The sequence below is a fragment of the Lepisosteus oculatus genome, chromosome 21 (assembly GCF_040954835.1).
Source record: "Lepisosteus oculatus isolate fLepOcu1 chromosome 21, fLepOcu1.hap2, whole genome shotgun sequence".
Classification (NCBI taxonomy): Eukaryota; Metazoa; Chordata; class Actinopteri; order Semionotiformes; family Lepisosteidae; genus Lepisosteus; species Lepisosteus oculatus.
The window spans coordinates 8,296,407-8,318,577 of record NC_090716.1 but is presented as its reverse complement, the minus strand read 5'-3'; the positions used below and the strand labels follow the sequence as shown (position 1 = coordinate 8,318,577).

General features: G+C 34.2%; 1 protein-coding gene across 1 annotated transcript in view; it reads right to left on the bottom strand.

Moving 5' to 3' along the window:
• Window positions 1-22,171, bottom strand: part of spon1b (spondin 1b) — a 97,058-nt gene that overhangs the window by 16,294 nt on the left and 58,593 nt on the right. The window contains exon 7 of the mRNA XM_015338335.2: window positions 4,065-4,129. Coding sequence (XP_015193821.2) covers window positions 4,065-4,129 — 65 coding nt within the window. The remainder of the gene's footprint in view (window positions 1-4,064; window positions 4,130-22,171) is intronic.

Sequence of the window (22,171 nt, the reverse complement as noted above, 5' to 3'; positions counted from 1 at the left end):
CTGCTTTTTCTTGTCCTGCTATAAATGGAATTTATTTAACTATGAACTAAACTAAAAGCTGTAGGCGGAACTGTTAAAAAATGTACTGTATTTGCTTATTATCACACACATGTCAGTGGGACAGTGACTGCTAGTCATTTAAACATCCCCTCATATTGCTAGTCTTTTTCATCCTCTAGACGCAGGGTTGAGGTCAGAGCATGCAATACATTTATTTTCTATAAATGCCTCCCTATTCAAAAACATTACCATGGTGCAGAGTGGATGTCCTCCCGGTGGGAAGAAAAAAGTACCCCCATTGCTTTACAAATCATTGAAGAAGAGGTTCTCCACTGGAAGGAAAATATTGGAAATACCAATAAGAAGATAATGTGGAGAAACAGTAAGACGTAGAAGGCTACTACACCGTTTCCACGGCAACGGGTAACTGCAAATGCCCTTGACTCTGTGAAGTACCAGAGTCACAAACCTGTGAAAATGTTTTCTACTACCATAACGCAAAAGGTTACTGCTTTGACATCTGGTTTGATAGATAGGCATCCTTACCAATTATAAGGTGTCTTTATATTGCCCAATGTGGCCGCTGAAGATAAAATTAAGACCACACTGATTTACAGTGTACAGAAAAGTTTGTTCACTCAATGGGGGAAAAAAAAACGTATTTCTGTACAAATATTAGCAGCCTACGTAAGACATGATTACTAGAGCTGCAAGACCTATGAATGATCTTTTACGATTAAAAAAAACATTTACTGAAGGCATAATTTTGCCAATATTCATTTTTTCATGGTCACACTTTTATATTATGCTAAATGTAATCTGTTATTCAACAGAGCATTCTGAGGGTGTGGCTACTTCTTAAACTATCAAGGACTATTATCACATGAAAAAAGCAGTTATCTTACAACTACAGAAAGGTTAGTAGCAGGTGCCTTAAGTAGTTGAGTTTCGTTAATACAGTCTAGCCCTATAAATATCCCACTGTAATGTCATGTCTTGTAACTCTCAGTTTTAACCCAGGCCCAGCTGGCAGCTGCTGTGTTGTGATAGATATGACCTCCCTCAGGATAATATTTTGGTAGTTGTTTGTTTCTGATCATCAAAAAGTAATACAGCTGGCAGTAGAAACAACCTACAGCCTAATCCCCCCTTGATGATAAGTAAAAGAAAAAGACAAAAAACCGAGGAAAAGAAATCACTCTGCCAAATGTGATTGAGATCTGAAAGCAAGTCTTTAGGCTAGTTTCAGATCCTATCCTGACAAAGGAATGGCAGATTTCAAACAAAAGGTCTCTGTAGCCAAGTTAACTCTTTGGGGACTTTTGCTACTGCTGTTTGGCTTCCATATAAACCTTCCCTTTGCTTGTTTTTGTCAAAAACTATACAGTAATTTACAGGGTGTCTGAATATGATTTTCTCGGTTTATGTACTGTTACTTCTTTTCAGAGCATCCCAGATACTGTTATCTTCAGACTCCATAATGTCACTACTCTGTCTTGAGCTCAAAGGTGAAATGTGACTCAAAAACAATCACGTTCCTTGATACAGTAGCTCTGGCATGGCTCTGTAGTGGAGATATGTAGAAAATACTCACATATAACCAGTAGCACTGATAAGGGTATTATCTTTCTTATAACTGATCTTAAATACTATCAAAATTTATCATTGCATTCTGTATCTATTAGTGATCATTGTTTTTTCTCCAAAGATAAAAGATTCATTTTAAGTATCACAAAATCAGTCATGAAATAGGTAGTCTCATACTGTAGTTTCAGTGAAAACATTAACTGAGTTATGAGTTACAGTATGTAATTGAACGAATGTCTGTCTAAGATTGCATGAGAAACCCTAATAGTAATAAGGCAAAACTCTTGATAAAGAAGTAGGTTTTAAATGACCTTGTGAGCATTGGAGAGCCTTTGTGTTTTATGCATTTTAAAGGACTTTCAAATATCAAACAGCTTCATTAAAGTTTCTAAAATGTCAAGGGACGAATTACTTTCTTGCTGATGAATTCTGGAAATATTATTGTATGCCCAGTTCTTACATTCACCCTTAATCCTTTAGAGATTTAAACTAGTTTTATTGAACTTATATAAAAAAAAAACAAGATAATGACTACATTTTTGTAAATATTATTTAATTATTATTTTCAGTTCATTTAAAGTTTCCTGCTTTAATTGGAAATGCATTTGTAAAATAGGTCATCCCGATGACTTAATTCTATATATTGTGTAGGAAGTGTGACGAAACATCACTTAACTAAATTTCATACCCCCCTCAGGAAACTCATAATGCGTGTTTGCCCTAATTAAACACACAAAATAGGCACCCTCCTTCTGCAAAAAATAATAATCAATACAATCATGTAAGTAAAAAACAAAAGAGAAAACTGTTACAAAGAACATGAATGATAGACCATCACATTGGCTATTTGCTATAATGTTCCAAAATAGTAAAAGTATGCATAGAATTTACCTAGGATTGTAACTGTCATACTCATCAGTTTAAAATCACAGGATATAACTTGATTAAGCCACTTACAGTAAATAGGGGAGATGTTTGATTGTCTTTGTTACAGTACAATATGATTGACGATGTTCGTTTTATAAAGTACACTTCTGCTGTCATAGTAGCAGAAGTACAGTTACTGTAACATTTTAACTCTAGTAGCAGATAGTTAAAGAGAACAAATATTTTCATAAACTATTTGTGTTTGTACTGTATATTTTAAGGGAAAGGATTTCTTTATCCTTGGCCACGTTTTCACAAAGTCCTGCTAGAATTTTTCTTTTAAATGTGATTTACCATAAAATAACCACACATGTTAATGGTAGAGCACTTTTGTAAAACTTGAAAATGAATATGAGTGTATTTTAGTTGGTTGGCAGGTTGTTCTTTTTTTGCAATACTTAGATAAAGCACCTATGAAACATGTTGCCTTGCATGTGTCAGTTTCATGAAAATAATTAAAATTAATAAAGTAGCAAAATTTGCTCAGCTTAAATCTATACTGTATATGTAACATGGCTGCTTTTGCATCATCAGAAGTTGTGTTGTCTCATTCTGAATTGTACACAATGACAGCAACATGGCGCTATGCATGCATTGAAACTTTTGTGTCTCTTTTGTGATGTAAATTGAAGGTTGTACATGCTTCCATGTACGTGGTAGTTTCATTGTGGTTTGAATGGGCTCATCATTGTCAATTCATTATAACCCCAAAATCTAAAAATATTCTACAATAAAATCTAAAAATAGTGTTACAGTTCCCCTTTAAGGTATTTGTTTAAGAACTAATACTGTATTTCCAGTTTGCATATACTATTTATATGCATGTTGATATATGCAGTAACTACTGTAAATTAACATTGATACAAATTATTTGTCTCCCCTAATGAAGGGAAAATAATGTCAGCCACTCCCATTAAAATGGAGTCCATGCCCTTAAAGAGCTCTTTGGAAAAGTAATTTTATTTCATTGATTAAAATCACAGCAAATACAACGAATGTGTTTAGACCTATTGGTCTTCTTCATAATAAGGACAAAGAACAATTGAGAACAAATGGCAGCCCACCTGTCTCTGGCTTAATTATTATTAAATATCTCTGGCTTTATTAAAGGAGACTTCTTGTATACAGTTCTCCTGGTATCCCATGTTAAAAAAGTAGGCACTTTTGCAGTGATGGCATCTGCGTTGTTAGAAAAATACAAATCTGGAAAATACATTTAAAGAAATTGTATTGTGGTATTGGAGCCCTGTATTGCTCTATTTAAGTTGTCTTAAACAATGGTCAGATGCCATTCAAGAGATCTGGACAGGCCCCATAATAACTGAGGATGCTTAGAATGTTTTGTGGTTGTAACAGACTTGGGGACAGTGGTCCACTACAGGAGTGGGCAAAGACAAGCTGGTGGAGGGTTTGGAGCAAGGAATGTTGGGAAGGAAAGTCTCCCTATGGAGGAGGGTGCAGACCTCCTGAACTTTCAGTGTAAATTCCAATACTCTATGTACTGTATTATCCAGTAGGCAGTGGTCCGATACTGACTTTTTCCTACTTACACATTCAGAGGTTGCCAGGCAGGCCATTGTGCTTTTGCTTTGATGACCGTCAAAACGTCATCACCCTGCAAACAACAAGAGCAAAGTTTTATCCACTGCAAACTGGTAAGTTACTTCCTGTAAATGAAGCATTTGCACAAAATCAGATATCATTACAGCATTTTGAAAGAGGAAAGAAGGCTTAAGTTCAGCAACGTCTGTGAAAGAGAGAAGTTAAAAAGGAACCAAGACAGCATTGGCAATTACAATAGTAAGAGCATTACAATAGGACTACAATAGTAATGCTTCATAAAGTATTCATAATTTTCATAACAGCTTTTGGCACTTATACCTGCGAAGTCAATGAGTTTGGAAAGGGTCCTAGAACAAGTCATATCTCAGTTCTTGTTAATGGAAAGCAATAAAAATAGTCATTCTATCTCCTGGATGACCAGAACAAAGAACAACAGCTGTGTGAAATTCAGATTTAGCCTCTCTGTAAACTTCTGTATATACTGTATATATATAAAAAAAAGTATTGTTAATATTTATAAAAGAAAAGTTTAGGGTTTTGTTCACTAATACATTAAAATTACATTTTACGTTGCTATTCAATGGATTACAGACTTTGCAAAAAAAATAAAATTAATAGTACAGCTTCATTGGTAGCTGAATGTGATATACTGTACTGTTTAAACTACATGTGATCATGTTTTACATGACATGATCTCTTGCCATTCTGCAAAAGGTTAGTCCTATTTTTCTTAGGTGAAAATTTGTTTTAGTCTTAAAATACTAATTTTACAGTCACATTAAATACTGTGACACATGACAAGATATTTGCCTAATAATTCATGGAATATTTGTTAGACTTCACAGCATGAAGTACAAGCCTCCTGTAGTTAGACTTTCAAGTAAGCTGCTTAAACATATGACAAAGCTTAAGATTCATATTTCAAAATATTAGATCCAGAATAGAGATATGTTGGTATATATGTTTCCTGAGTCAGAGTAAGATCATTTTAACTGAATATATTAATACAGTAGCTCACTATTTATTCATAACCTTGAAACTCTCAACTGACAGTTTATATAGAAAAGACAACATACAGTAGGTTTTCATCAGAATTTCTGAATTAGAAATGTGCTAAAATATATGAAAATTAGTAGGGAAAAATAAATAATGTAACTGAACAGAATACAATATTTCTAAAAAATTCTATACAATGATCCAAGCCTATAAAAATGGTATAAATGTTGTAAATTTAATCTGCATGATTTTCAGTCGTCTGATAGTTCCACAAAGTCTCAGAAAGATTATAGAAGCCCTGGGAAATCCCGATTGTCACTATACTACAGTATTAAAAAAGACAGAACAGAGGCATAATGTTCAATACCATGTTACCATGGGAAAGTCAGAGTTATCCAAAGATTTAAGATAAAGATTATCAATTATCACCAACTCTAATGACAGCTATAAAAAATAAGATATCCCAGTTTTGACTGTTGGGGTCCACTATCAAGGAATTCAAGGATATAAGATTGATCTCAAATGCGTGATTAAAAAAGTGGTTTGGATGGGATGAGAATTCACAACCAGGGGCAAAAGCTAAGATTTTTTTTAACTCTGGCATTATTTGAGATTGACCTCATGAATCTGGTGTCTGTGGCAAAGTTCCATATGAACACAAACTGCAGATTTTGCTTAATGCAATTAGAATCTCCATACTTCAATCTGTTGGAAGAGTAGTGGTGTGAATTAAAGAATGCAGCTTGCATGTGCAAGTCACATAATCTAAAGGAGCTGGAGAAGTGCTGCATGGACTGCGAGGTGCATGGACCTGTTAAAAAGGTTCTGGAAGCTCATTCTCTTTTATAAATGCCAAAGAAGAATCAATGAAATACTGATTGCTGCAGATTAAATAGTTTTGGCATGCAGTATATTTTGAAAGAATTCTATTTTAGACAGATAAGTTTTTGCAATAGTCAGTATTAAGCTTCTTAAGTCCTGCAGATGTTCCAGTTTATATTTACTGTATTTATGCAACAAACATGCTTCAGCCAATTTTGTTATGTTGTATGAAGGCTATATGTTTGGTGGCATATTCATTATATAATATAACATTTTTTGGGGGGCTGATGAGCCTTCAGTGGAACATTTACCGAAGGAAAACAGAGCAACTGTCTCTGCTGGCAAGGAAAGTCAGATAAATGTGCTATTGGCACCCAAAAACCCATAAACCAATATCGGCCAAACACAGAAAACTGTATCCTGAAAAAGTAGCAGCAAAAGCCCTGTAAAAGCATGTCTCAGCAACACTAGCTACATCTATTGCCCATCTTCCACTGCACATTGGCCGTTTCTATTTAAGGGTCTTAACATGTCTAGAAAGCTATTCTGCACATCCATTTCCTATTTAGGCTACAATGCCATTTTGTAAATCACTTGTAATTGCTGTATCCCACATGCTATCCTTTAACTTGTGGTGCCCTCCTTCCCCAGCGGTTGGTAAACAATACCCAATGCAGTTTGTAATTTCTAGATACAGTATCTGCTACGTTTTGCTGTCTATATATCAATGTTGTAACCATATTAAAACAACATATATGTGCTTAGATTGAGCTTTTTTATTTTTCATCCCAATGAAATAAAAATCCAAGTGGTAGCATTTGACTATGAAACAGTTTTTCGTGCTAAAGTTACTGACAATACTAGATTTATACAGCATGTGGCACTGCAAATTAAAGCTCACTTACAATGAACTGGCATCTGAATGAGGGCATTTGAAAACATCCCAATGCAAAATAAAGGTTCTCAATTAATATGCAATCTAGTTCACTGCCTCCCAAATACGTTTACACTAATCAAAACAATTTGTAACATCTAGGAACATAGTGCATTTCTCCTTCTATTTAAAATACAATGTCCATATCAAACTAGCATAACCCATCAAAAACAGAATTGTGTGCATATGTTACCATTTTGATTTTCTTATATTTTGTATCGTATATTGTATATAAACAAATATTTACATCTGCTGCAGTCTCCTTGCCAGAAAAGAGATGGGAAACAATTTGTATTTCATGAGCCAAAACAGGGAAAGAATTTTAAGCATATTCCAGTTTAGTAATTCTTAACACTTTAGCTACCCAACTCAAAATTTGGCATCTCCCCTTAAAGCATACCCCCAATAACTAACATGAACCTTTGGCATGTATAGGTTATCAACTGGTGGAAGAATGATGCTTTCTTCTTTACTCCTGAATATCCAGTCAAAATGCGAACCAGACTAAATGGATTCATCACCAGCACAGCGTGATCATCACACCTCAATAATAATAGTTAAGGCCTGGCAAATATGGATTTAGAATGAACTTAAAAGAAATTGAATGATAAAGTACTCCAAATGTACTTCATACAAGGACTAATGACAAAATTTTGATTAGAGAAACATATCTGTTTTTTAATTTTTGAATAGTGAGTCCCTGGAAGTCAACACTTTTAGCAGAAAATAAAAGAACAAATAAATCCTTATTTTAAAAAAAAAGTTTAGTATCTTAGGGTGTGCTTGCCTTTGAGTACTATATCAATGCACTATAGATTATTATGCTTGGAGATAGAACCAGTCATTCAATATGTGCACCATTCAGGGTGACATAATAATTTTGTCTAATAACGTTTTGCTATTGTTTTTCAACAAAACCAAGATTATTTGCTACATAATACAATCCAGGTCCTTTGAACAATCCATCGGATCAGTTTACACAGCAAGTCTTTGACATTAAAGAATGGCAACCACTCTTTTTATTAAAGCCACTCCAACATGTACAATACATTATTTTTCATTAGCTACAATCTGCTGTACATGGGACATATTTACCAATTAAAAGTGGGTTTGATGTTTTTCTATATCTGAAAGTTATGGTCCTTTAAGGACATAAGTCTTACTCTTGACACGTTCTTTGTGATTTAGTGTTTTTTCAGGGCTGTAAATGCCAACTGTAAAATAAAACACCAGGAAATCAACTTGATGGAGTATGCAACTTTAGAGACCAGACGCAACTATAAAGCTCCTAAAGGAACTCATGTACATATTGTAGAACGAGGCAAGAATTTACATTCTCCAATATTACAGTGCATCGTGTTGAAGACACATGTCCTTTGGATATTGAACAAGCATATGTCAACTGAATGCTCAATATTTTTACTCAAAGCCAAAACGTGTAAAACGGCATACTAAAACCACAAGATATTTAAGGAAGAATGAGCTTTTTAAAAATTTGTATTCTGTATGCGTTTGCACGAAAGGTCGTGTAACTAATAATTTTCACGTGTCAAGAGCTGAAGAACAGTGTTCAACTGAGAAGGAATAGGCCTATATGGAGCACTTAATGTTTCCATTTAAAAATCCATTTAAAATTTTATTTAACCAGAAACAATTAATCTTGAAAACAAGACTCTCACAGATACCTGCCCACACCTTTCAAATGCCAACGTGACCAATTCATATTTTTTGGAGAAAACTAAGCAACAGGTACAAATATTTTTTGTACAATATTGGAACGAGTTTGAAATTTTCATAATTGTCATTTATACTTCACATACTGTACACAGTGAATAAAAATATTAAATCTTCCCCCACATTCTATTTTCAGAAATAATATAAACTCATAATTTTCATAAATGTTTCACTTCAACTTGAACATTCTATATAGCAGTAGGCTTCTTGTTGATTCATTTTGCACCAGTTTAAAATTAACAGATTTACCATAAAGTCCTTAGGAAATACCTAGAACAGTGGCTTCTTGTACCTGTACAGTATTAGTTAAGGATCAAAAAATATTTTTTGATGCATAATATTTTCTGACTGTGAAGAGCATGATCTAATTTAAATGGAAAGAAATCAAGACTGATCTTGCCAACAATATCCTTGAGGAGACACTCAATGACTGTTTCCTCTATCAGTCCTTTCCATGTGATGAAAAAAATCACCAGTGCAGATGAAGAGGTGAAGGGCACCAGTTTTTCTGCCTACTTCTCTTTAATCACTGAAACAGGTTGACATTTCTTGTTTTGATCCACCGTGATCCTTTGCTTTTGTACCAGAAGAGCAAATCGAGGACTGCAGAATGAAAATAGCCTTTTGGCGTTGATTCTTATATGTTTAATAGGAAATTAATTATATAAAGGTCGGGCATAGAACTTCTAGTCTGTTGGGTTCATACCAGTGGTAGAAAAAATATACTCATTCTTAATAAAAGAAAGAAAGCTTATTTCTAGAAACATACAGTATTTAAGCAGAGGTATAATCAGATAGCAAAAGTTAAAAGTGCCAGCCATAACGTTTTGATCCACACTCATAAATATATATTTACTGTAAATCTTAAAAGTAAGGACTATACACTTCACTCCTCTTTTTAAAAAAAAAACAAATTCATATTTGTGTGCAACTGCACTCAGGGGCATAAAATACAACTTCCAAACCTAAATAAGAGAGACTAAAATAAACACAAGCATGAGTCACATTACTTAGAGAAATTTGAGTCTTTGAGTTTCACACTCATTATCAGAAGAAAGTGGGAAGCGTATATTAACAAAATGCTGCAATCTGCTTGTTTCACAGAAAATCCAATATAGCTACTATGTCATGGGACCTATCCCCAACATCTTCTGCTCCCCACTGACATGTACTCTGCATATTGAGATTGAGCTCCTATTCTTTACCTTTTAAAACTAATAACCAACCACCAAGGATTAAGACTTGGAAATTAAATACTTTCTAAACCTGTGAGCACTGAATGAAAAACCTGTCTCAGCCTTTTTTCCACAGGGTAAAATGATGCATCTTTCCAACTGAGATTCCATGTAATTATTCGAGGGAGCTTTAGTTTTATAATAAATACAAAATAACTACTAATGATACAAAGCAATCAACGATTATCATTTCAAACTGGAATCTTCCTAAACTGTAGGCAAGAAGAAGGACAGCAAAGTTTCCATTCACTTGATGAGTGAAGTCACTGCTTTACCCAGGCATTGTATTGTGAAGAACATTAGCTTGTTACAGGGACAGTGTTGTAAAATTAGTCACAAGGAAAACAGTGTGCATGACTTTCAGCACTGAGTGTAACCAGAGGTTTACAGAAAATATTTAGACGTACAGTATATTAAAGTACAATATTTTTTCAGAAATTCATTTAAAGAAGTACTTACACTCAAGTCTAGAAAACAAAAATGACTTAAGTCATGTAACAAAGTATTTCACACTCCACCATTGTTCCATACTCTTAAGTGCCTTTTGAAAATTGTTACTTGGTACTTCAAGTGACTGCAAGATGTGATACAGACATACAGTAGGTTAAGGGCTTGCTGATCATGTGAAGCATAAGAAAAGTATAAAATATTGTTATAAAATGCAAGATTAAGTATGGAAGTACAAGTATGATACTTGTAATGCATTTGTAACTTTTAGCCTCAACATGTTATGTTCTTCTTACTTATTCTATGTGTTATTGCTTGTTGTTGTTTTTCTAGTTGCTTTGCTCCTTTCTTCAATATTACCAAAATGACAATGAAACAGATGCGCGCAGTTTCACAAGCAGCACCATTCTTGTAGTATAAATGTTTACTGTATATTATGTGACTGTTCCTATTAGTTATTTCTAGAGAATTAATTAATGATTTACATAATATGTAATGTTCAGCTCATTTATGGTATCACACTTACCACTTCCATTAAAGAATGGTAATTACCAGAACATGTTCAAGCAGGGAGCTGCGTCGGCATGCATAGGCTGCAAAGGAACAAGTAAAGATTTAATCCATGCTGAAAAGAGAAGAGAAGAAACACATTTTGGCTGTGGAGCCTTCTTCGGGTGTCACACCAGAAGAAGGCTCCATAGCCGAAACGTTGTGTTTCCTTTTTACTCTTTTCAGCATGGATTAAACCTTTACTTGTTCCATTAGCAGAACATTGTCTTCTGAGTTTTTGACATGATGTCATCATATACATTTTATTTCAGTTTAGGACATCCGAGATTTTAGACACCTACAGCAGAATTCAAGTTTGCATTTATAACATCAGGGACATGCCTTATTAAGGAGGCAAAACATAATGTGAAGATGTCATTTTTAAAAGTAAAAAGAAGATGAAAAGCACTGTGGTACTCAGAGCATTAAGAACTGCCAGTCCGAGAGGCATGTTTTACACTTCACAAAGCTATACACCGTGCCTTTAAAAACGCTCTGAAAATGGAAATGATCATTCCCAGTCTTCACCAGAGAAGATAAAAAGGAATTTGAAAGCTGCAGATCATCATGAAGATGGTTATTTTCACAGCCGTTACAGAAGTAAGGATGGCTTCTTCTGCTGCTCTTGAAAGGACACTACTGTATCTGCTACCTATGTTTTCTTTAAAGTGATTTAGCTATATAAATACCAATAATGTGTCTATTAAGTAACTTCCATATAGAGGTGGTGACTATTAATGATAAATTAACTGTAAATAGTCAATGCAATAATACAAATGCAATGCTATTATTAAAATGGAAAAAGGATTATATGTATATTGTGTGCATGAATGAGAAGGAGAACTGAATTCTTCAATGATTAACTATTTGAACTAAGAACATTTTATTATTGTTTAACAATAAACAACTGTTAAAACTTTTATAATCCCTGTGAACTGCTAAGTACTATTACTTTATTAATGCATGGAAACAAAGTTAAATAATTGTTAAAACTAACATGTTATTTTCTGGTACAAAACTAATAACTATACCCACCCTAATACCAAAGCAACTAAACAACTAACACACTGTTTCCTTTTAATTCCTTTTTTTTTAAAGCATTTCCTTGCTTTTCTTTCATATTCCTTAATCACTCCACCATGTTAGCTGTTAACAGGAACATAAACATAGAGAAACATCAGTGGAGGTTCATCCAGTTTCCTAGCTACTAGAAGACTGCAACAACAGTTACCTCTGCAACATAATGATTTTGTATCCTGGACACATGGATTTCTTTCATTTGAGTGAAGAAGACACCCCTGATAGTAATTTATTTCTGAGCTAGGGAATAATTTACTAAAGTCTTGCTCATAGATGTACAAATCTAGAGGTTTCGATGTATAGTGCTTATGCTCTGTCCTGTAGTTTAGGTGGTAAACAATCTTTGCACTCTTTAGCCAAGATGACAAAAGCATGTTACAATCAATCTCCTTTCCCTTGTGGCAATTTTTAAATATCTTGTTTTATCATGTCTCCTCGGCAACCAGCTCCTCTCAAGATGATATCTCTGAGCTTTCTAAAATAGGTAAAATATCACACATTATGTCTGACAGTAGTTCATTCCCAATACAAAATTTCCAAGAGGTATTTGTGGCGCAAAAAGAATGGTTCAAGCTAGCAATGAATGTGCCTGTAATGAAAAGGGTAAATTAAAGCCCTGTGGTGCATCATCCAATTAACCTCCATCATTCATATTCTCTTCACTGTTCTAATGCTTAAGCCTTTACAAAGGTGAGCTCCAAAAATACGAAGATTGAAAAGTTAATCACTCATAGCATGTTTGAGTCTCATGATTCCAGTAAAAAAATGATTTTGGAGAGGTGGATTGTTGGTAATAAACAGTGGCTAAATTTGTACATAGCGGTGCAGCTTAAAGGAAAAGGAGTGGGTAATGTCCTTGACATCATAGCTTTTCATACTGCCAGCAGCATTTTCTTTTACCTCCAAAACACTTTTTAAAAAATCCCAGCTATTGCTTGACCTCACACAGTGACCTCACAACCCTGTCTGCATCCCTTGTGTGAATATCTATCCAGAAACCTTTTTTTGACGTGATTGCGTGTTGACAATTGATGAATTTTACAATAGTTTGTCAAAGTGTTACTCCCCTAGGCAGACTAACAATGCCATGTGCTTCCCTAACAAGGCATTTTTTTGGTCTTTTCTGGAGCCTGCTGTCAGTCCTTTCAACATCTGGCAATCGAATGAGACAGTGTTCCTCCGATTCCATGATCCCAGTAATGTGCTTAGAGGACTGCAAACAATGTCTGATATGAAATAACAATCATGTTACCATTTGCCAGGGGATCTCAGCACTGCTACAGAAAATATTGTCTTGAAGGCAAAACTTAATAATACAGGATGAGCTGGAACCTCTTGGCAATTTATATAATGAAACAAAATGCATTCAGTTTGTGTCTGCATTTCAGAACTGGCCATTGCCATGGAGAAAGGACTCTAAAACTAGTTATTTCTGAAGGCATGCTGTTTTATTTTGCATTGCCTGGAATTCAAAATATCTCCAACAACTTTAAGAATATGAATATAAATGTACCTATATCAAAATCTGAAATTGAAACAGTAACAGAAATTGTCCTGATTTTTTTTTAAATTGGATCACATTTACTGTCTCCTTATATGCTAAGGCTTCCAAAGCTAGAAGTCACCTCTCATTGCTTAAGTAATGTGATGTGCACATCTACTGGGCTGAGCACCCCCAGAAGTACAACTTAGGGTGTGCAACTGTGGAATTGCATTGTACAGTATGTGACAGAGAAGAGTAAAGTAAACAACCCCCTTACTGCCATCTGCTGGTCCCTTGCTAATAGATCTCTCCCATGCAAAACAACCTGAAGACCAAAGTCAGGCAAAACAAGTTTGTTACATAGTGTACAGTGATAGACATTTTCATCTGGCTAATGTGCCGACTATTCTATTGGATAAAGAGCAGACAAAAAGAAAAGGGAAATTATAGCATAGGAAGCCAGAACCAAAAATTACATTTATGAATCACAGAGGCTAAAGAGTTCAAGCCTAGTGTGGTGCTTTACAAAGTGAATGGATTTGTTTAAATGCAGTAGCGAGTGTTCTATTATGCTTGTGCTTCTGTGGCACAGAGAATGAAGTAATAAGCATAATTTAAACCATTTTCACAACACATGTAGGCTTTAGAAAAAAAGCCAGGGTCACCCAACAGCCAATATCCAATTAGATTTGGAGAAATTCACCACTGATCTTGAGTTTCACGAGCAATGGAGAATTGTTTTGAAGGTACTGTAATACTAAGAAAAAGGTTATCAGAACCATGTTCTCCAAATACTTATTCATGTACTGTAGCATGTCACCTCTGTGAGCAGTACAATCCAACTTCAGCGTTTAACGAAGACGAACATTTACAACAGCTTTTTTTAGTTTTTAGTTAATGGAATTGTTGCACCCTTTGCCAATCTAAAGTGTTGTTGCATGCTTTGATAAGTAACAGGAAGACCCTTCATTTTTGTACCTTAATTAAAATGGAATTGCCATTTATTTGATTTCCTTGTACTGTATAACTCCAAATTTGTTACAGGACAAAAATCAGGGGGGGTGAGGACCACAGCACTCTTTCCATCTGCCTTTTCTTATGCAGGTCCCAGCAAGTTCTGGCAGATCTCAGGGCTCTCTACTGCAGAGCATGCTGGGGACACCTTATCCTGCTCAAGCCTACCAAGCCCACTGCCAGTTGACCGGCGATGTGCCCCTGTTTGAGGAATTCTAGTTATAGTTGGCTTGACATGAACTAGAGTCAAAGCGGTTTTTATGTAGAAATATATGTAAAATTAAGAGTTCAATGAATGTTCAGTTTTAAATGTGCAGTTGGGTATGAGTAAAGCACATGCTTCTTCACATTCCAAACTAATTTTAATGACTATTATCTATGAAGACGCTTTCCTAAATGTTCATCTGGAGAAGTATACTACGAAAACAAATCAAGTTAAAGAGTAAACATACCGTAGCATAGAAGGCAACCCTACTCAAAACTGTATTTGGAAAACTGTATTACATTCTCTAATTTATAGAATAATTTTGCAGCAATACTTAAGAACAAATCATCATGACAAAACCAGATTGAAATCCAAGAATTCAATGAGTTCATGCTTGGTTTTCCAAATAACCCAACAGATGGAAGAACCACGGTTTACAATCTGTTATTACACAACTCATAGCTAGAAAACACACAGGACTGCACCGGTGGCAAATGATGCATAACACTAAGTCACAAATCTCAGTACTGCATAATAACCATTTAAGCATGCTTCGTGTGAAAGGTTACCTCTGAATTTCAACTATAATCTTTCTTGCTTCCAAGAGATCTACATACAGTAGCTCAAATTGCCATCAACCCTGCCAAAACCCAAATTAAATCCCCTGAAGGCTTGGACATATTATACAATATGCACACTATACAAGTTTATTACACAATATGACTCCTGGTACACTCTCTCCCCTTTAAACTCTGCAGTCTCATTAGTTGATGTGGCATTAATAGATCTACAGTACTTGATCCAAGCCTTTTCAGAAATATAGCACTTTTGCTAGAATTTTGAATAATGTGAGAGGTGCAATACCTCTGTGCTCTTGGAAAATTTACAGTATATCCTTTGTTAACCATGTGACTACAATTCATTGAAGGGCATAATGAACATCTTGAAGGGTTTCTTTTCAAAGCTAGGATGAAAAAATGAAAGTGAAGGTCAAATAAATTATTTTATTTATTTATTTATTTATTTATTTATGTACAAATGAATGTTGTACCAAGAACATTGTTACATGTCTCCCAACGTTTATTTAGAGGTCTTACAATGTTCCTCTTTAATCAGTCATACTTGGCAAATTCTTTTTGACAAACCAGTTATATCTAACTACAGTATGTTTGTTAAAAAAACATTGACACTGATAGAGATCAGTGTCTTTTTCCATTGATAAGTCACATTGATAGTTTTAGTTAAAATTAACTTGACCAGCACCAAAACTATTATACAGACATAATGTTTCAATAAATGCTCACAGGAATTTGCAGTGCTAAGACACAATCCTTAAACACCTGATTTGTTTTAATTTTACTTAAAGTATGTTTTACACATTAAGCATTGGAAAAGCACATTTAACAGCTCTATTTAATGTTTTTTTCATACTTTATTACTGTTTGAGGCCACCTCACTTCCTTTATGCAATGTACTCCAAATTCATGTACAGGAGCTATGTACTGCAACATTTCCAAGCAGGAGTACCTTAATGAAAATCTCACTGAAACACAAGTCAAAGGAATTCTGTAGAATATTAAATTGATTCATAGAATGTGTAATTTGTGTAGTGTTCTTCATTACTAGATAGCAGTTCATAGTATTGCTCTAAACAGCTAATACTAATTGTCTGGGCCACAAACCAAAAATAAATTCATCCCCCCCATTAAATTGAACACCAGTACTGCATATGTTCTTACTTCCACACACTCTATATATTCTACCAAAAAAATTGTGTTTAATATACAGTATGCGTGAACTGTGTTAGGAGCTGTGAAACTATGTATCTCTCTGAGGCTACATACAGTATAGTGGATTCAGTTTCATAGTAGTTTTGCAAATCAGTTCAGAAAAATTACTGTATCACAGACAAACAACAGTAGCATATGCTGAAACTGTTTCAAAAGCCTGCTGATCTAGTTACTGAAAATAAAGAATCCAGTATTCTGTGCAAACCAATGGTACTTTTTTAGCTGTCTTGATTGACAGATAGCTTTTGAAGTGAACCAGAAGGGAGAATTATTTTAAGCTGTTTTTATACAGTATATAAAAAATAACTACACCCCAGAGTGATCTAATATAATTTCCCATCATATAGAATTGGCTCACAGGCATAATCACCGTCTTTGCTCTTTCTTAAGTCGTTAGAAATAATTTCCATTGTGTTTGTATTCTAGTCATTCTTTCTCTGAAAGATATGTCACATTCTATTTCTATGATTGCATGGAATTATTTTGTTGCATGCTGCTTCAGTATTTTGTGGGAAATTCTTTTTGTTTTCTTCTTATGGCTAATTATAACAGCTTCTGTGGTTACTATGGGTCAGAGTCAAATAAAAAAAACATTTTTCCTAACATGAAATCACTGTAGGAAACACCATAGCATATAATTATGAATAACCATAAAATTTCTTTTTTTTCTCTCAGATGGATTAAATAGGGCTCTTGGATCAAAGGTTTTTTATAAGGACTGAAAGTGAATGTTGAGAGCTTTCTGTCAACAACTCTTGTTTAGATCATGTTTAGTCGCATACAATAAATCATAGAGGAGCTAAAATAACAGTCCAACTCTTGTTCCACAGATTTTGACAGTATGGAATGATGATACTGTATGATGTATGGCCAACTGGCTAATAACCTAAAATTATACTTCTATAAATTATTGTTAAACAGCTATTTGTATGCAAATCCAAAGAGGTACAATATGTGGAGATTCCAATATATCACTATGTTTGAACAGCTATTTGTAACAGTAGCAGAAAATGAAATGAGCCATATAGACACTGCTGACTTCCTCCTTTAGTTTGTCAAATGCATTCATACTACAGCAATGCATGACAAGAGATATGTCTCATTGTAAGCTCAATGTCTCCCATTAATATGAAGCTAAGTGTTCTTTTTCTCTGAGAGGACATTTCTTTACCATTGTAAAGTGGATATGCTAATAATTAAGTTAGCAAATATTTTCAATATATTTAGGATAGGATGTGAGAGACTATTGCCAGTCCCTGCTGTTGAATGGATAAACACTGCTCTGTTTAAATGTACAGTATACAGCTGGTAACATGGATAATTAAAAAAAATATTTTCAAGATGTAGATAAGTACTTTGATTTGTAAGTGAATTTCTGAAATTGTACAAACACGCAGCTGAAGAGGAACCAAGTTTGTGATGTTCTGGTGTTACTGGTCACACTGACCTGCTCACTGCTCTCTGAACAGAAGATTCAATCAACAATCTATTAAATATCCAAAATGAAATGCTGGAATTTGAAAATCAGGGCTCAGTAACTCAATATCAAGCACTGACAGATGTAAGGCCAATTAGATTGACTTGTTTTCACTTTCTGTCATAAGACGTGCGGTGTAAAAAGTTTTCAACTGTTACAAACTGCATGATGGTAAGAAATAATTAAAAATAAATGTACCCATGACGTTTTTCAATGACCAGCGGTGTTTACTGGATTTGCATGAGACAAGAATTTATAGGAAGTAGCAGCTTTCCTCTTTTTTTCACTGAACAGTTCATCTGCCTCTCTTATACTTAAAAAGCTAATTAGAGCAGTGGTATCGAGATCACATAGTATTCTGCTTACCATTTATGAATCATGTGAATCATTACACACTGGGATTTTTGCATTCAGACTGAAAGAAAACATTCACTGGCATAAATTGATGTCAAGCACTTACAAAACTAGGGCCCTTTTCATACTCTACCTTTTTAAATGTCTTTCTAAACAGCTACAGGAAGATAAAACTTTTAGACTTTTACGTTTTGTGTTCACATCTAGCTTTACAAGAAGGAATACTGTTTATATCCAAAAAACTTACAGTAATTCTAAAACCTTATTACAGACCATGCTTGCTAAGAATCTTGTTTTACTAAACTACGACCGAAGGACCCACTAAAATATTCTTGAAAACGTATGATATTTTTCTATATTTAATGTTGGGAATAAAGAACACAGTACTGTAAATACATAAGATTATTTATTTAACTTTACATGCACCTTTGCTGATAAGCTAGTGATTTCATTGTATTTTACAAAATCAAAGATCATCCAGTTTCGTTTGCACTTAGTTAAGACAGCTGTAGTTTAAAAGGCTTTGAAATCATTGGATCCTTTATTCTAAAAATAGGCAGTTTACAGTTAACAGGAAAGTAACGGACCCTGATCATGCATTTTTAAATCTTTAAGTTCAATTTTAAAGTTTACGGATTAAAAAATTATTAGAATTATTTTAGAACTTTCTTAAACCATTCTAACATACATAATCCAAAATTCAAATCATTTGTCTCACTGAGGTTTGTTTTAATACTCACAGACACATACAAAAACTCATTAATTAAACATTCTTCAAAGAAACGATGAAGGCCTTTTCTATACTTGGTAGCTGTCTTTAGTACTGAAGACAGCAACATCAAAGCATGCATTTAATTCACCACAGTGCCATTCTCTGTAGTATATGTATGAATGACACTGTATCATAATATGTTCAAATAAAAAGGAGAACAAAGGAAAATAATGCAATTAAATTGCACTACAATAAATGTACAATCATTTGATCACCTTAGTTTAACTGCACAGAAAGTATTTTTTCTGATTACCAATATGTATGTTATTTTATGGGCCTTAATTTTTCCCTATTCTCTTTATCTCTTATGGGATATGGGATAAGTTCTTAACAGAAATCAAAATATTGGTTAAAATGTAAAAAAAATAAATCATTTAAGATATGCTGTTGTGACACACTTCATGGGACATATTTCGCTTAGATTTTGCAATGTAATGCTGATACTGAAAAAACATTATCTGACAGGCTATATAGCAAAGTCGGCAAGAATAATCAAGCAGACAAAAGAATATTCCAAACACTTACACCTTTGATGTTGTTGCAACAGCTATACTTTATACAGTACAAATACACTAGCCTGGAACAAAATGTAAATTAATACAAAAATTGAGTTGCATCCCATAAGAAGAATGTATTGCAAATTTATATATGAACAATCTATTTCAGCCAATGTGACAAACTCTTTTTATAGTCAGATAACAATTTATCTTTAGATTCTCCAATGACAATAAATAGACAATAAATACTGTGCAATACAGTAAATGAGATCTTTACCAGGAATATGGTGCTGAGCATTTCAGAAAATTAACCCTATGAATGACTGCACTAAAGACACTGACATTCGAAGTTGATGATTCACCACAGGAACAGCTGGGGTCTCGCCAAAGAAGTCCTCATAAAAAGATCTTTCCTTCTCATTATGTTTTAGAGCAAGGCATTTCTAAGCACACAACTGAAAACACTGCAAGGAGACCCATAGGGTACACTAAGACAGGCCAGTACTGTATATGGAGCTGATGTTCTAACAGAAGTTCGCAATTTTTTACTCAGACCTCATTCCTGTTTGGATTTTTTCTAGATGTTGCAATTTTCTAGATGTTGCAATTTTTAATCTGTAGACATAAGCAAAGACACAACTACTCAGCTGACACTTATAAATAAGAATATCCAACAGCAACACTTAATTATCTTGTGCTAGTGCCATCCAGAGTAGATTTATTCCTGTATCAAATCATTCTGGATAATTTAGGATATAGAGCTACTGTATATTTGCATTTTGGAACACATCTTTTGAACTTCAAAATTATTGTGATCCATTTCATTGGCAGACACTCTTGAAAATAAACTTCTTATTTTATTATCTTCTATACTGAGATCAGTGTTTATACTCCTACCTCCTAATTGCTAATACGCAATACAGTGTATAAAGGTGAAGTCTCCATTGCTGTCCACCTTCATTCTGATTAGCTTCACTGCTGAAAGTATTACTAAAACTTGCATAAGAGAAACACCTTTTCTGGGATAACCAATAATGAATATGGCAAGCCAGAAAGGGTCTGGAAAAGTGCAGATGGAGCTGTTTAAGTTCTCTATACAACTCATCATCCTATTTTCTATTTTTATTTCATCATTCTATTTTATCCTATTTCTAAACTAAAGCATAGAACAGAGAAAATACAATCCAAATGCTTAAGTTATCCTTCCACATGACAGCTGAACAAAGCCTTACTTAAACTAAAAATACTTCATCCTTTTTTTTCATCTGTTGTTACCCGATTACTGTAGGTCAGATTTTTTTAAAAATTTATTCTAATACAGGAATATGAGATTGACAAAACATACATTTTCTTATTTTCAGTATTCATTAGATGTTCTAACCTTTTAGTTTAGTTGCAGTTGCGCCCAAAGAAAGGGATTTGAAAATTTACTTTGAAAGGTTTGGATGTTTCTATTTAAGGATAGTGCACAGTTTTCTGAAGTATTAAATGAAATCCATTAACATTCCTCTGATTTCTTGAGCCTAAAATAGTTTTCACAACAAGAGAAGTTATTTTTTATATTTAATCCTTCTGTTGCAGTCGGGTAACATCATTGCTCCCCTACATCTATTTAATTGCCTGGATAATTCATAAGCTGACATTTACCTGCGTAGTTACACCTTGCTTATAGCTGTTTTGTGCCATTAATCACTGCCTTTGTGCACTGGTGAAAGATCTGACCAAATAATTAATCACACCTTTTAAAATGATTCAACTAAATGAGACCTGTGTAAATTGCTTTGTTTCCTTAAGATAATTTCAGATTTGTAATAGAGGGAGGGGATTGAAGAAAGGAATTCCATTACAACATGCCAGTGCTGGTGGATTCATCTTAATCATTCTGCTTTTTGATGTCATCAACAATAAAAGTACATGACAAATATTTTGTCGACAACGCAATAATTTTATTTAGGCATGTGACTTTCTTCTGCAGCCAGTTAATGTTTTAAAAACTAAATGGTAAGCACTGTCTGAAAACTTTTTTTTCCTGTGCTACTTGTATGAGTAGAACTGCTGTAGTTGCAATAACAACACTGCTAAAAGAATAAGGAAGGAAACAAATATATATACCAATATTATAAATTCTACTCATTATACTCTAGAAGACATGCTGCCACAATATTAAAGCAAGTTTATATACTGTACCTGTAGCAAAGCAGGTATTTGAATGGTAAAATGTAAGAATTATTGCACATCCACTCCTCTGAATAACATTATCTTCAATAATATCATCCTTAGAAAATAAAATCAGGATAAATATTGATTTAAAACTTTTATATAGGAATCAAACAGTCTGAAGATGTTTATATTTACTGTATTTATCTTTTCAATAAATTGCAACACTGATTTTTTTCTACTGCCTAGCTGTGGGTGGTTGTGCCTCTCATAGCTTCCCATTATGTTTTGCCATAAAAAATGCTGGAAGCAGAGCCTTTTGCTCAGATGAAATGAAAAACTGTACAGTACACACTCTGACAGTCTTTGATCTCCTACTTGTGTGTCCATTCAGTGGCGAGCTTTGTATCATTCTGGTGGAGCGATACAAGTAGAAAACATGCCTTTGCAATTGTGCTTTACAATGCAGAATGTACTTTATGCTGGTTGTTGAACAACACTCTAATCTCCCAATACATACTGGAGTTCATCATTCTCATAGGAGTGCA